The 15,691-nt window shown below is 29.4% G+C and overlaps 1 protein-coding gene and 1 long non-coding RNA gene across 12 annotated transcripts in view; one reads left to right on the top strand and one right to left on the bottom strand.

Moving 5' to 3' along the window:
• Positions 1–15,691, top strand: part of LOC100877791 (uncharacterized) — a 412,529-nt gene that overhangs the window by 285,598 nt on the left and 111,240 nt on the right. Inside the window, exon 1 of one of the 11 annotated variants that reach the window (XM_076541332.1) lies at positions 15,562–15,673. The exons of the other annotated variants lie outside the window; for them this stretch is intronic. Coding sequence (XP_076397447.1) covers positions 15,631–15,673 — 43 coding nt within the window. The 5' untranslated portion in view covers positions 15,562–15,630. Of the gene's footprint in view, positions 1–15,561; positions 15,674–15,691 lie in introns of those variants that run through there. 11 annotated transcript variants of the gene reach the window in all.
• Positions 1–15,691, bottom strand: part of LOC143266046 (uncharacterized) — a 159,620-nt gene that overhangs the window by 119,952 nt on the left and 23,977 nt on the right. The window lies entirely within an intron of this gene.

Here is a 15,691-nt window from a genome sequence, read left to right as displayed (position 1 = left end):
ACTGTGATAAAGAACGTGATGAATGATGTATTTTACGCTTCCTGCACGTCAATAAAAATTTGAATGTCCGATTGGTTCGTTGTTTGCGCGTTCGATGAATAACTGCTCCATGTGTCGTTTATCATAACGAATTTATCTCCTGATTCAACAAACAAATTTTATTTTTAAATGTTTACAATGCTGCATACGTAGTCATCTGACAAAACGATGAAAACATTTGTTATATGTATTCGGATCTATATATCTTCTTTTATCAGTATGTTGAATGCTAGCAAAAATAGCCGTGTCTATCACGATATAGCACAATGAAATGTATTAAGCTTACACACGTGCAATTTTTCAGCTTAATTTTTTATTGCACCGCTTTATATCGCTGATACAACGACAAAAATAGAATTTCTGTTAACCGTGTGTATAATGCTACAAAACTATGCATGTAGTAAATAAAAAATGTATTACTATCTATTACTGTAATAATTTGAAAACTTAAAACTTAAGACATTGTTATTAAATTAGTAATTAAATTCGCAATTTTTAGACAGTCGATTTGTAGAATTGTTAACCTAATTTTTGGGAATTTAAATATTTTTATTTATAATATAATATAAATAATATAAATTTATAATATTAATGATTATTATAATTATTACAATAATTATTATGCAAATGACTTTCACTGTAAGTTTTATAAAATGTATTTTCTTTTTTAAAGTTATGAACAGTTTCATAAAGCGATGTGTACTTAAAAACTAAAATATACTAACTATATTTGTATGATAACACTGTTCAACTACATTAAACAATGTATTAATAATATTATTAATTTTGTTAATTAATCTTGTTGTTAATTAATCTTGTTCTTTGTTAAAAAATTTCAAGTTTATAGAATCTTCTAATGTCTTCACATTTTTTTATGAATTTTAAAGATAATTCTTTTTCTTACTTTAATCTTCGAAGTTGATAAGAATAATTCATTTATGTTCAAATATACTAATTGTGTTGATAGAAATTATTGGACGAGAAGAAAGAATTGTCAATTTTTGAGGCTCCATCATTCTGAAGGGCTCATTTTAAAGGGGAAGCTTCAAAGAATATGACCATATTTTTTATAAATTTTAACCCTTTACGACCCTCATTGAGAAAAACGCAAAAAAAGAATTTGTTTAAATTTTCCGACATTTTATAACAAATTGACGGAATTAGAAAAAATATTTTAAAGTCGCCCAATCCTTCATGAATAAACCAAAACAAATTTTAGCTAAATTGGTTGAATAGTTTCTGAGAAAAAAATTCCTAAACGGACCCTATTTTCGCCAAAATGGCAAACATTACAAACTTTGAAGGTTTGTCATTCATTAGCGAATTCGAAACCGGCGAAATGATGACTTAAATCCCCCTTAATTTCGCATGGACTACAACATATTTTGATTAGAGCAAAATCGGAGATGGTGACTTCCAAAAGTGATCGATTTGACGTGGAATGACCCACATATAATTTACAATAAATGAATGAAGGATAAAATATAATTAAATATACACATTAACTCTTTATCTCGATAAAGGTCGACACAAATTTCAAGAAAAGCTTTTTAACAAATTTTGTAATTGAAAATAATAAACATGCGACCCGCTCATTTGACTGGTTTGGTACTTTCGGTGTTAATTATATGACATCTCGCATATTCAATTTGAATGAACGACAGGTTTAATTGATTTTTTTCTGTCACTTTCATAAATATTTTTTTACCACTTCTTTGCCACAAACGCAGGGCTTCCCTATTGATTTTCTCCAGTTAACCCAGATGCTCTGTAGCGTTTATATCAAAGGATTTGGATAGGCTTTTCACTGATAGGGAAAGATATAAAGAATCCGTCCAACGATTCAGTCACAATACTTTGTATCCCTGTCTTATTGGAAAATAAACGAAATTAGTTTGAACGATTGTGTCTTTCCTGTAAATTTTCTTGCGAGATATCTACTAAATATTTTTCCATCCAAGCTGTTTTAAAAGCGAAAATTCTTATCGCGGTTGTATTTCGTTTTATTTTTAATTCAAAATTATTACTGTCATATAATTGTTGTTTATTCCGTTTTCATTCGGCGAGTTCATAAAAGAGTAATGTTTACAGCATCGTTTACTGAAATGTAAAATAAAATTTTACGTTGATGTTAAAAGAGACTTCAGAATTGCGAAAGATATTTTAAAAATTCTGAAATTGTTTGAAACTTTTTTAACGAAACTTGATGTTCTTTTTTATGCGATATTACAGTTTGTTTAAAGGGAAATTTGATATTTTTTCATATCAAAGAACGCATAGCGCTGTTTACAGCGAATTTTAAATCTTCAAACAAAATTTCCAAAGGGCGTTCAGTTATGGAATTTAAATGAGATTGACATAAATGATTTAAAATTTATTTTAAGTGACATGAGATGCAAAATGTGAGTTAATATTTTTTGCGTAATTTTTCTTTATTAAATTGTAGACACTCCAGTTGTTCGTTGTGTAAATTAATAAACGTATAAGCAGAACAATTTTTTATACATTCGTTAGAATCTTTTTAATGACTGTTAAATTTATGCTTAATTAACGCACAGGATGTTTGCTAACTGTTTACATAATCTATTGTGCAAAAAATAAGACAAACATTGTTGTAAAATAAATGTACTTCGCTACAGTAATCGTGAAATTCCCACAACTATCAAGATTGTATAAACTTGGAACAATGTGATTATAAATTGCTGAGTTCCTTCGTTACGTTGTTGTAAAATAAAATTCCAAGATTTAGAGTAATTAAAGTAACTTTCAGAACAAAATTTTCATGTTTAATTACAAATAAAAGTGACAAAATTAAGGATATTAGTATAAATAATATCATGATTCTCATTTGAGATAAATAAAAAAATTGGGGACAGAAAATGCTATGAATTTACAGACAATTATTTTTATAATTGTTAAAAGTATTTTGTATCGCCTGAAACTGCAATTGTACTTTTTTAACGATGGTAATTTTTATTTAATAAGTGCTGTATAAAACTCATAATTATTTTCAATGGTTTGTTAAATGATATTAAATGAACTTTTAATAGAATATTGAACACACATACAATGAAAACTAGGGTGGCCCTTAACTATAAAGTTCGACATACAGTGGAGGACAAAAATATTCATACACTTGAAATATAGAAATAAAAAGAACAATATTTTCTATATTACAAAGTATATTTAATCATACATAGTTGCATATTAAACATTACATTTACAGCGACAAATGACCCAAAATTGAAGGCAATAACATCATGTAGTAACTTGAAATGACTTGAAATTCACGAGACTGTAAGAAATCGTAGGGACAAAAGTATTCGTACACTTAACTGTTTCTACAATTATTTTAGCAGGAGTTTTATAAATTAATATTGTATATGATAACCTTCCCGGCGAATCGCTTTACGTAATATGTATATCGGGCATTGACAACACCGAACTTTTAACGAAGTCAGGTTCTAAAGGGTGCGGCGCCAAAATCCGGACAAATGAAAGATTACTTTCAAACATAATTTTTTTTTTGAAAACGGAAATATTTACAACTTTTTTTTTACTACATTGTTAATAAGGCTATAAAGAACCCTTTTATTCAATATATCCTTCCTCTGCTTGAATGACTGCTTCCAATCTTGGTCTGAAGCGCTTGTAGGCCCGTTTTAGTGCCTCACGGTCCATATCGGCGAATATTGCCTTGATAACGGCTTTCAATGATTCTATGTATGGATATATGGATTTGTTGGTGACCCTTTCAACAACGCTCCATACATAATAATCTAAAGGATTTAAACCGGGCTATTAGAAGGTCAGAATTCTTGATCATATTGAACGATGTCGGGTGTTCTGACAGTACGCTCCTTTGAGTCAGTCTTCCTGGATGGTGTTGCAACACCTTCGTTTCATTTTTCTGACTCATATTTCTTGATCACATCGTATACAGTTGATTTCGGGTACCCAAAGTAATGAATGATTACTGTTGCTGTGCGGCAAGCGCGAATGCTTTCGAACCGCGGCTCTTCGGTTATATTCTGCGCTTGGTTTGAACATTGCGACTATTATAAGGGTTAGACTGTTTAATACATATTTCAAGTTATTTGGTTGCCAATCGCAAACTTTGCAATAAGTATATGACGGCGAGAAAATTAAATTAAATTTTGACCGGATTTTGGCGCCGCACCCTGTATATTACACCATTATCTTTTTAGTATTTCTTTCAAGTATTACATCATGTTTTCGCACATTTTTTTCTAGTTTCGTCCATACATGTTCGATGGGATTAAAGTCAAGCAATTGTGGAGGAGTTACTAACATGTGGGGAGTATTGATATTAACAGTCACTGACATACTATACATATAGGCTCTATGTTTCGCGTCACAGTCTTGCTGAAAATAAAATTCATCTAATTCATAAATCTAATTAATTCTAATTCATCTGCACTTTTGTTAATTTTTAAGATATAAATGTTTATCTATTATTTTATCTATTATTACTAAATTGCCGCCTCCAGAAGCAGCAATACATCACATTTCCACCTCTGTGTTTCGTTGTCGCTTGCATATTTTTGAAATCCAATTCAGTATTAGCTTTCCGCCATACTTTTTACTACTGTCTGACTCAAAAATACTAAATTTTAACTCGTCGGAAAATACTACGTTTTTCCAGAAGTCGTCGCTAGCATTTATGTATTGTTCTGCAAAGTCTAATCTTTTTTTTTGTTTACTTTGCTGATGAGTGGTTTCTTCCTCGTAACTTTAGTGTTATATCCGGCCCTATATCGATCACTTTTCGTACTGTTTTACGGCAAATATCCTTCAACATATATTCCTTAAGATGTAATGCAATTTCAGATGCACTGGTATCTGATTTTTGTTTAATAGTTCGAACGATTTTACGCTTTTCTCTCATAGTTAATTTTCGGGGTCTATCGGTTTTTTTTTTTATTCCGCAATATTCCTCCTTTATATTTGTTTATAAGACTTTGTACAGTCGATCGATATTTAGTATTTCTGATATATTTCTATATGATTTATCTTCTTCATGTAACCGTATAACAATTTTTTCTTCTTCTAACGTTGTTTCATTGCATTTTCTCCTGATATTGCAATAATTAGTGTTAATGAGTACTTGCCACAATTACTACTGACTACACTTACAGAACATCATCTAATGTAATGGTTACATTGATCAGAATATCCTGATGGCATCGCAACTGTTGTATTTATCAACATAAATGATAATGTACGAATACTTGTGTTCTGGCGATTTCTTACGGTCTCGTGAATTTCAAGTCCTTCCAAGTTACTACATGATGTTATTATCTTCGGTTTTGGGTCATTTGTCGCTGTAAATGGAATGTTTAATATGCAACTATATATGATTAAATATACTTTATAATATAGAAAATAAGGTGAAGGGGGGTAAGTTCGTAAACAGAGCAAGTGCTATTTTTATTGCAATATCAGCGAAATTTCTCCATTTAGCATGTTTGTTTCCTTGTTTTGTTTCACTATACCCCCTTTTATATTTCAGCTAAGAGTACTTGTTTGCAGTATATAGTACTTGCATAATGCAGTAAAAAGCATTTTGTAGCAGATTTGTTAATAATTCTGCCCCATTGCACATGAAATAAAGTTTCAAAGTATTTTTTACTTCAAGTTACGCTCTTACCCCATTTTCGGGGAAAGTGCAGAATAGGTGACATTTTAAACAATTTTCTATCAAAATCAAAATATACAAGAAAAATTAAGGTCCTAGTTAATATTAATTAAATAGTAGTAATTGTGCAAAGCGTTCAATATCGACAGCGTTAAGTATTTACATAGCAGACTGAAAATACTTACGTTTAAATACCAACTTTACAAAAACCAGTCTGCACTTACCCCCCTTCACCTTATTGTTTTTTTTTTATTTCTATATATCAAGTGTACGAATACTTTTGTCCTCTACTGTATTAAGGGTATAATCAAAGAGAGAAGTTGGAATATCATCCGACAAAACATCGTGCCTTTCACAATTGTTTAAAAGAATACAAGCACCTAATATAAAGCACATAAACAGCGTAACAAATAATTACTTTTCAAATAACTTAACAAGAAGTGACACTAATTCAAGACATAAAATTGTATACAGTATTTTCGAACGTATTACAGTGTCAACATAAATATTTACTATTTTCTGTTCTATGTCCTTTGTATCACTTCTAAAAACGATTTTATCAAACATGCTTATATTCCGCAAAATTCTTCAGTCGTCATTTTTTAATAGCTGATTCAGTCATGCCTTTCTTACTGCCTAACTTACATCTAATGAAAAATCAGTTAAAACACTATATATGTAAATTATTATTATATGCGAAAAAGACAATACTTAATGTAAGTTGGAAGCTGACTAGAAAACAAGGGAACAGAGAGAGGAAGTTAAACGATAACCTCGCTGAAACGTACGCGCGTTATAAAGTCTGCCGTTTTCTTCGACTGATAACACGCACGACCGCAATTAGGTTAATTAGACAGCCACAATGCGTGAACGCGTCACTAGAGAAGAACAAGGAGGAAAGAAGACAAGAGATTGCTAGAGACAAAGAAAGAGAGAGAGAGAGGGAGACTTGCAGAACACGCGTTCTATTTCTACTCGCTACAAATTAAATCTATGCTGTACATATTAATAATCATACATATACGCCCACATAACAATTTCTTTGAATAAGGGGAAATAATTATGTAAACTTAATTATCAAAATTTCAAGTTGTCTAGTTATTAAATTTGTAAAATTCTTTTCAAGACTTCACAATTTGAATTTTTTACGATTTCAAATTTGCAAATTTTTAATTTTCAAGATCTGAAAGTGACAAATTTCCAAATTTGTACTTTTCTCAATTTCCAAATTGGGAATTTTTAAATTTTCAAATTTTCAAACGGTCAATTCCCAATTTTCCAAATTTCTAAATTTTCAAATTTGCAAACGTTCAATTGCCAAATTTTCAAATTTCTACACTTTGAATTTCCTAAATCTCTAACTTCCTAAATTCCTAATTTCCAAATTTTTTAACATTCTTATAAAAGCTAGATTTACTTACTACTAAATTTCGTTCATCATCAAATTCCACCATTGTTGAATTCTGATAAATCTAATATTAATACTAGATTTATTAAACCTATCAAAACGGCGAATCTTAGATTTCTTATTTTAAATTCCAAAAATTATTAAAATGCTTTTGTCAAACTGTATATTAATTGTATTTTAACTTTCATATTTTAACTGTCGAGTTAAATAATCTCTGTATAAACTAATTTACATATTACCCATCATTTATTCATTTTTGTAGCGTAAATTCAATTTAAATAAATACATCGAGTAAAAATAGAGTTAATTCTAAATAACGTGAGAGTATAGTTGAGTAAAAATTAAAAAGTGGAAAATTTTAGTTTATTAAACAGAGATAATTTCAATATATTATAATTAGAAATAATAGCGTATAAACGATTACAGAATGAATATAAAAGTATACAATAAATTATTTCTCATGAATACAATTATTGCTGCCAAACAATATTTTTATAACAAGTACGAATGAAAATGAACGATCCTTAACGAGATTCTTAAGACACATTTACGACGTGCTAATGAATTTCAGCCTCGTTAGTAGCCGCTCTAATTATGAGAGGTTCGAGCGTTTGTCTGTAATTAGGCTACTCAATTATTTGTGGGAAAAGAAGATTACTATCGAGATGGAAACGAATGAATTCTGCATCAGGCAATCTAGTTTTCAGTGTTTTCTTATTATCTGAAATCAGTTTTATCTTAGTACTATTAGGAAATTTTTATCGAAATTTCACTTTAACGCAAGATTTGTATAATTTACCGTTTATTTTGTATGCTCAATCTTACTAAGCAATTTTCTTATTAAAAGTATATTGTATTAAATTTAATTTCCAAAAAAGTAAATATACATCTTTAAAGCTGAATACAAATTCACTTGCATTTAAAATAGATATATTCAATCAAACATTTTTGTACTATGATTTTTCAAATTAATTAAAAAAATTTAAATATGTGGCTGTCAAAGTGTAACGCGTCAGATGATTACTTTTCATGTAGCTCATTTCTGTAAAATGAAGAAAATATCTTGAAAATCTTAAAAACCTTACTTTTTATGTTTAACTGTTCAATATCTGGTACATTTACCTTACTGGCCTTGTAAGTATAATATTTGCATTATCATTCCATAGTCATTGTAGTATAATATTTTATATTATCAATTCTACAAGTAATAAAAGGAAGTATAGATAATTAATTTTCACAGTATATTGTAATTATTTAATGTATACCACATTTTCACTTCGTATAATCTATCAATATAAGATGAAGTGGGGTAAGTGCAGACTGGTTTTTGTAAAGTTGGTATTTAAACGTAAGTATTTTCAGTCTGCTATGTAAATACTTAACGCTGTCGATATCGAACGCTTTGCACAATTACTACTATTTAATTAATATTAACTAGGACCTTAATTTTCCTTGTACATTTTTATTTTAATAGGAAATTGTTTAAAATGTCAACTACTCTGCACTTTCCCTGAAAATGGGGTAAGAGCGTAACTTGAAGTTAAATACTTTGAAACTTTATTTCATGTGCAATGGAGCAAGTGCAGAATTATTAACAAATCTGGTATTAAATGCTTTTTACTGCATTATGCAAGTACTCTATACTGCAAACAAGTACTCTTAGCTGAAATATAAAAGCGGATATAGTGAAACAAACATACTAAATGGAGAAATTTCGCTCATATTGTAATAAGTGCCTGTATACGCACTTGCCCCGTTTACGAACTTACCCCACTTCACCTTAAATCATTTTATAAAGTTCTAATCATCGATAACAATTATTAGTAACTAATTTCATAAATAAAGGTTATTTACAACCACAAAAATGTTTCATTCATATATTGGCTCTTATTAATCCACGCTAATAATTTTTAATGACAATATAAAATTCTTTTTTAAGAATACTAATTATTACGATATTAATTTAAAAATGTTACCTTACAGCAGTTATAATGTCTAAGTTTAAACCGTTTCATTTCCATCGTTCAGATTCCAAACTGTTTCTTCGGGTATTATTATACTTTCTCTACAATAATAGCTAACTGTACCACTAAAGTATGAATACCTTCTAATTCTCTGGTGAAAGTGTTTCGCTTAAAAATTTAACCTGATTGAACCATTTTTGTGTTCATTTCGTTTGTATCAGGAGTGATTCGACATCCATCACAATTCACAAGCAAATAGGTCACTTCATTTGGCACGACCTAATAGAAACGAAAGGACTGTTTCCAAGTGTTTCGTACGCTGCCTGTGTCCCACTCTTGTATTTGCATGAAAAGAAAAGCTGTAATCATATAATCGTGTACGTGCAGGTACGCATCATAATGTCGAATAATACGATGTCGCAACGATATACTTCAGAAATTGTGTAACAGAAATTATTAGTCAGGAAAGATGATACGTATGTTGCAACGAAATCGTTTGACAATGCTTTCTAGCCAACGTTTCGTTACGCAAACATGTAATTATCAGAGAGAGTTCGTCGTCATTTGCTCAAGCAATAAGTATGCATTTGCCGTTTCTCGAAACGCAGAACAAAATTCATAATTTTATAGGATTTTCATAAAGTGGGTATTTTCATATTTTAGGACTATTAAGTTTCGATGTATTATCAAAAATGCAGAATTTAAAACGGAGACTAACATAAATGTTTGTAAGTTAATTTTTATAAAAATTGAATGCTTTCTAATTTTTTAAAAATTAAGTAATAAAAATGTGAAGTTACGACGATAATTTCAAAGCGTCTTGAAATTAATTATTTTTAAGTTTTATTTTTTATAATTTTAATAAACATCTTAACAAAAAACTGAAACTATGAATTAGAAATGTTTTGAATATAAAACACAATTTTATTCAAGTATTATTTACTGCCTTTATTTATATTTTATGAATCGTCAAAATCGAACGTGGTATTTGTATCTTCTGAACTTAAATATACTAAATCTTCAGTATCCGAAATAATAATTAAGTTGAAATAATTTCAGATACTTCTGGAGGAATATCTCTCTTCTTTTTTATAATCGCTATTGAAAGGTTGATATATGGATCAGAATGAATTAATAGCCTGTGAAGTATGTCTTGATTAGTTTTTATCTATAGTCGTTTTTAACCTAGTCGTTTTTTACTATAAGATTTTTTATAAATTTGCATAATTTATGACATGATTCTATAACTTCTGTATAACGCCAAATCAGGGAACATTATACTTCATCACAGACTACATTAGTAGTTTAGATAAACTTTTATCTGAGATTAAATTTTTTACAAATGTTACATACGCAGAGATATTTATTACACCAATACATTTTAATAGAATAGTCCTGCTAGAATATTCCTAGTACATATTTTAAATTTAAATATTTGACATTTACACATCGCAAATTTTAGCAAATTCTTTCGAATGGATATAATACTTGCTACATAACTCTATATGTGAAACTTGTTATAATGTGAATTTCGCCGATTAACATCCACATTTTTCTTCTGATTTATAAACACATGTTGAATATTTATGCTGTATTTGGAATGTGATTTCTGAATTAAATCTAGAGATATTTTACTTTGCTCCTGTGGAACTTTTATTAATATAATTATGTTATGAACACAAAATAAATTACATTAATAATAAAATAAATATATGAATAAAAATTAACAGGATTGAAATATTTTGCCTAATTTAGTTATTTGAAGGGGAGTGTTCTTTATGAAAAATAAGAAAAATAATTTCTGGTGTGCTTATCAAGATTTCTTAACAAATGTAATGAGAGCAGTATTTTTATTAATAAATAAATGTAATATTAACATATCACTTAATAAGTCTCCGGTCTAACTAAGAAAAACAAATTTTTTTTTAGAAATTCCACTTTAATCATCAATATACTTTCCTTCCAGTGTGATACATGGATTCCAACGCTCCTCTAATTTTTCAATTCCATTTATATTAAACGATTAGTCTTTGCCCCCAAATTAAGCTTCAGTTTCCGCAATCACTTCTTCATTTGAGCCAAATTTCTTTACCTGGAGCATTTTTTTCATATCTGCAAAGAGCCAGGAGTAGCTGGAGTCCAAATCTGAGGAGTACTGTGTGTGGGGAAACAATTCAAAACGTAATTCATTCAATTGAACCATCGTGTTTATCGACTTGTGACACGGCGCATTGCCTTCGTGAAACAGCAAACGCGGCACCTACTTTGAAAGCAATTTGCACATGCTCAAATTTTCATGCAAAATTGTGAAGACACTACCTTCTAATATCTTCAAGGCATCAGCTATCTCACACAACTTAAGTTTACGGCCCTTTAAAACTATTTTGTGGACATTTTTTACGTTTTCCGGAACGACTGCTGATTTTGGGCAACCAGAGCGTTCAGCAACATAGGTGCTTGTATGACCGCGTTTAAATTCAGCATACCAGACAATGATAGTCGATTTCCCTGGTGCAGAGTCCCTATAATGCTTATCAAGTCACTTCTTGGCTTCAACAGTATTTTTTCCGATAAAAAAACAGTGTTTAATCAGCACACGAAATTCCTTTCTATCCATTGTCTTCAAAATTACGAAACTGGGGGTACTAAAATGACTGTAACTTCTAAACTATTGGTCAGAATACCATGAAATTTTGACACGTACTGTTTGAAGGTTAGTATTATTCAAAAATAACGTGGGTCTGTCACCAGTGTCGCCATATATGTGTCAGACCGGGGACTTATTGAGTGACGTATTAAGTCCAGTCCATTAAGTTAAGTCTAGTCTAGTTTAGGATTGAAATAGTTTGTCTAATTTAGTCATTTAACCCTTTGAGTACTGAATTATTTCAAGATTTTTATGCCCATGGGACGAATTTAATCTGTGGCTATATGGATTAATATATAAAAGTAATACATGCTTCTTGAATTCAAATGACGAGTGAGACTCGTCCACCGTAACTTCGCCCAAATAAGATGACGGGTCGCACTCGTCAAATATACCCAAAGGGTTAAAGGGGAGTGTACTTTACAAGAAATAAGAAGAAGAATTGCTGCCAGGCCTATGGATTTTAGATATGCATTTTGGCTGCCGCGATTGAGCTACCTTTCTCAAATATCTACATGTAGATATACATATTCCTAATTTTCTATAGCAAAATACCTATATTATTTCCTATTCCTAAATTTTTATGTAAGTATTTAAAATAAGGAAGCCACCTTGATTTCGATCACCTTGAAATATGTTGTTAAGATGCGTTTTTCAAAATAATGGTAATTATGTATCCCTTGAATGAAAGTCTAGATGAATAAATGACTATTATGTGCTTCATGTAGCATGTGACTGTATTGAGCTCATACCGATTATTAATCCTCACATCTCTTTTCCAAGTACCTGAATAAAATCCGTCCCAAACGTGTTTGGGGTGATTGTCATCGTGGGGGCGGGGGGTTTCAGAAGGCAAAGTCCCCCAAAATAATACAGAAGACACTAGTTGCGATTTATTCACTCTTGGAAATATTACCAGTAAAACGCGTTATTTTTTCAAATATCTCGAAGACTAAAAAAGTCCGACCATCATATGTACAGGAACAAGTTGTTTAGATTGATAACCTTGACAACATATTTCATGGCAATCGAAATAGCTTCCTTATTCTAAATATTTACCATTAAAAGTCATAATAATTTTGTATCACATCTACTTGTACCAATACCAGTTAAAATGGCTAATATTTATACAAGCGTATAGGATAAATCTGTATACTGAACTCGAATTAACCAGTTTTTATATTTTCAATAACTTTTCACACGTTTTTAAAATTCTTACTGCATACCATTTCATATGATGGTGATAAGTATCAGAAAAATTCCGGATCGACCATAATGCCAATGCAAAAATAACGCACTCATTCGAAAATATTTTTACTCGTTCATTTACGCCTGGAAACGTAGAATGTGATTTGAAGTCTTTGTTAAGAATGTTGTTAAGAATGTTTTGTTATGAAACTTTGTTATGAAGACGAAAAACCAGTAATGAAATCACGAGAAGCTAATAGTCGAATGGTCTCAAACAAGGTAAATGGTTAAGTAAGATTACATTTCTTTTGGAAGTAATATTACCAAGCTTTATAAATTATAGAAATTAATTTTGATATCAGTACGAATGATCGAAGTTATATGTATAATGATTAACAGTAACTATTGTCGATAATTATATTTTTATTTTAATTGCTGTCAATCATGATTGACGACGAGTTTTTATTTTATTTCTGTGCAACCAATATAAATGGTAAAAATTTCTTCTGGTTACATTCAACTCTTGCAGAATTATAGCATAGATATTAATCAAAATTTACGATAGTAGATATTAATAATAATAATTAACTACTAACTGACTGTAATCAGAAAAAATTAGTGGCAAAATAATGTATAGCCAAAAGAATTTTCACCGTTAATGGTTTTCAGTAGTCAAATGTGATAATTGATAATCATAATTCGTAATAAAAATACATTTTCTTATATTATTCACGTAAATTGAATTTTGCGTTTCTTGAAGGGAAAATATACAATTTTCTTTTCCATACATGATAATTTTGAAACACGTTTATTTGCTGTTGGAAAATAAATTTGTGATGCTTTTTCCACTTTGTCATTTCTCGATAGGCTTTTCACGAATCTACTATTTCAATCTAGTTGACACACACTTCAAAAAGGGGAAACAAAAAGGCAGAATGTTGCAAAAAATGTTTCATTTACTGGTAGTAGAAACTAATATCTACAGCACGGTACACTTAAGGCAAAGGTATGATTATACAACACGATGAATCTCAGGACGTTTAACTCTTAAAGGTCACATTGAAGAATAAAACGCCACGAGGCAATTTAGCTTCAATTTCAGCCACTTTATATTCTGAAAATCTGAATAAATTTCTTTTTTGAAATCCCAGTATTTTTACTATTTTTTTCTTGAAACTGTTATATCTTAAGAGTGTTCAGGTAAAGCTTTAGCTCTTTATATTAAAATCGACAAAATTTTCAATTTTTCTTTCAACATTTAAATTTATTGAAACCAGCTGTAAATATATTAAAACGACTTTTAAAGACATTTTATTTACACATAAAGTTTTTCTACTAAGCATTAGCAATATATGGTAAAAAAATCTTGAAAAAAAACGAGAGTTATGTATACATTATAATGCAGATTTTGATAAATGAAACTACTAATAAACTACAGCATATTTCAATACGTTTTATCACGTACATATCTACAGTCTAATTATAACTTAATTTAATCTACAACTAAAAAATAGAAATATCATATGTGTCAATTAATTTTTTTCCAATCTCAATGTTTTATACATAAATCACTGCTTAGCGCTAATAACACTATTACTTAAAAAACGTAAATTTTAAAGTTCTTTTTCTGAAATTTACATTTCTTAAAATGTAAAATACGAGCCTTATTAATTATTAATGTTATTGATTATTATATATGTATATTTTTTAATCAATTGTATGTGCACCATTCTAACACGATAAAAATAGAAACATATCGTGTACTTTTATTCAGAAAACGAATTGGAAAATTTTTCTATTATTTTAATTGAAATTTTTTTTATTTTTTCAATTGGAATGTAAAAAATTGTTTAATAGAACTTTTTCAATTGAAATCTTTTAAGTTCTTCTAATTGGAATTTTTCAACTTTTTAATCGACACCCACTATCAATATTGAACAGCGATGTACTCTTTTGTTATAACATCGAATCTCTTTTATTCATATTATACATATAGAAAAGAGTCATATGGTATCGGCCACATTAAGTTTTTGTATCATAATTTGTACTACTCGTGATAAAAATCAAATCTGAACAAAGTAATTTGTAATATAAATGGTATTTCATAAAGTGGAATAAATCGTTTCTCTTAATTTTTATGAAGAACATTAATGACCCACAAAGATTAAATTATTTCAATCTGAAGCGCACGAAAAATTATCGAACATTTCTGATCAACTACTAGCAGATTTCAAATTTGTATAGTTGATATTGTTAGATTATTTAAATAACGTAAAGTTAGTATTACAACATATCTAAAAATATACATAAATTTCATTAATGCTCAATTTTTATAAATGTTAGATTTCACCTAATCGTCGTTAAGTGATTTTTTAAAAATAATACATTCAGTGATACTTTCACGACACCTCCATGATTCTTAAGTTATTTTTTGTTTATTTCTTGTCTTAACCTTCCCTCCCTTTTCATTTTTTCATATTTCTTTAATAATTCCTTGTATTCTGTCATTTTACTATTTTCTTATTAATACATTTATTGTTTCTGAATATCTTTTAAAAATACTGTTATTGAATTTCAGATTATTCATTTCATTGTTTTCTCTTTGTAATCCTTGTTTCTGCGATGCTAATTGCAGAACTGACATTTTTAACAGTCTTCATGAGTTGTGAAAATACGCTTACTGCAGAAGATTGACGTGATATATTAGCATGAGCATGTGAATTAGATGATGCCGATGAATCGTGAGGATCAGAAAAGTCAACTGAAAGGTAGGTAGTATACAACTC

This window comes from Megachile rotundata, chromosome 2 (assembly GCF_050947335.1).
Source record: "Megachile rotundata isolate GNS110a chromosome 2, iyMegRotu1, whole genome shotgun sequence".
Lineage (NCBI taxonomy): Eukaryota > Metazoa > Arthropoda > Insecta > Hymenoptera > Megachilidae > Megachile > Megachile rotundata.
Note: the sequence above shows the minus strand (reverse complement) of the source record. Positions and strands in the feature narration are given on the sequence as shown.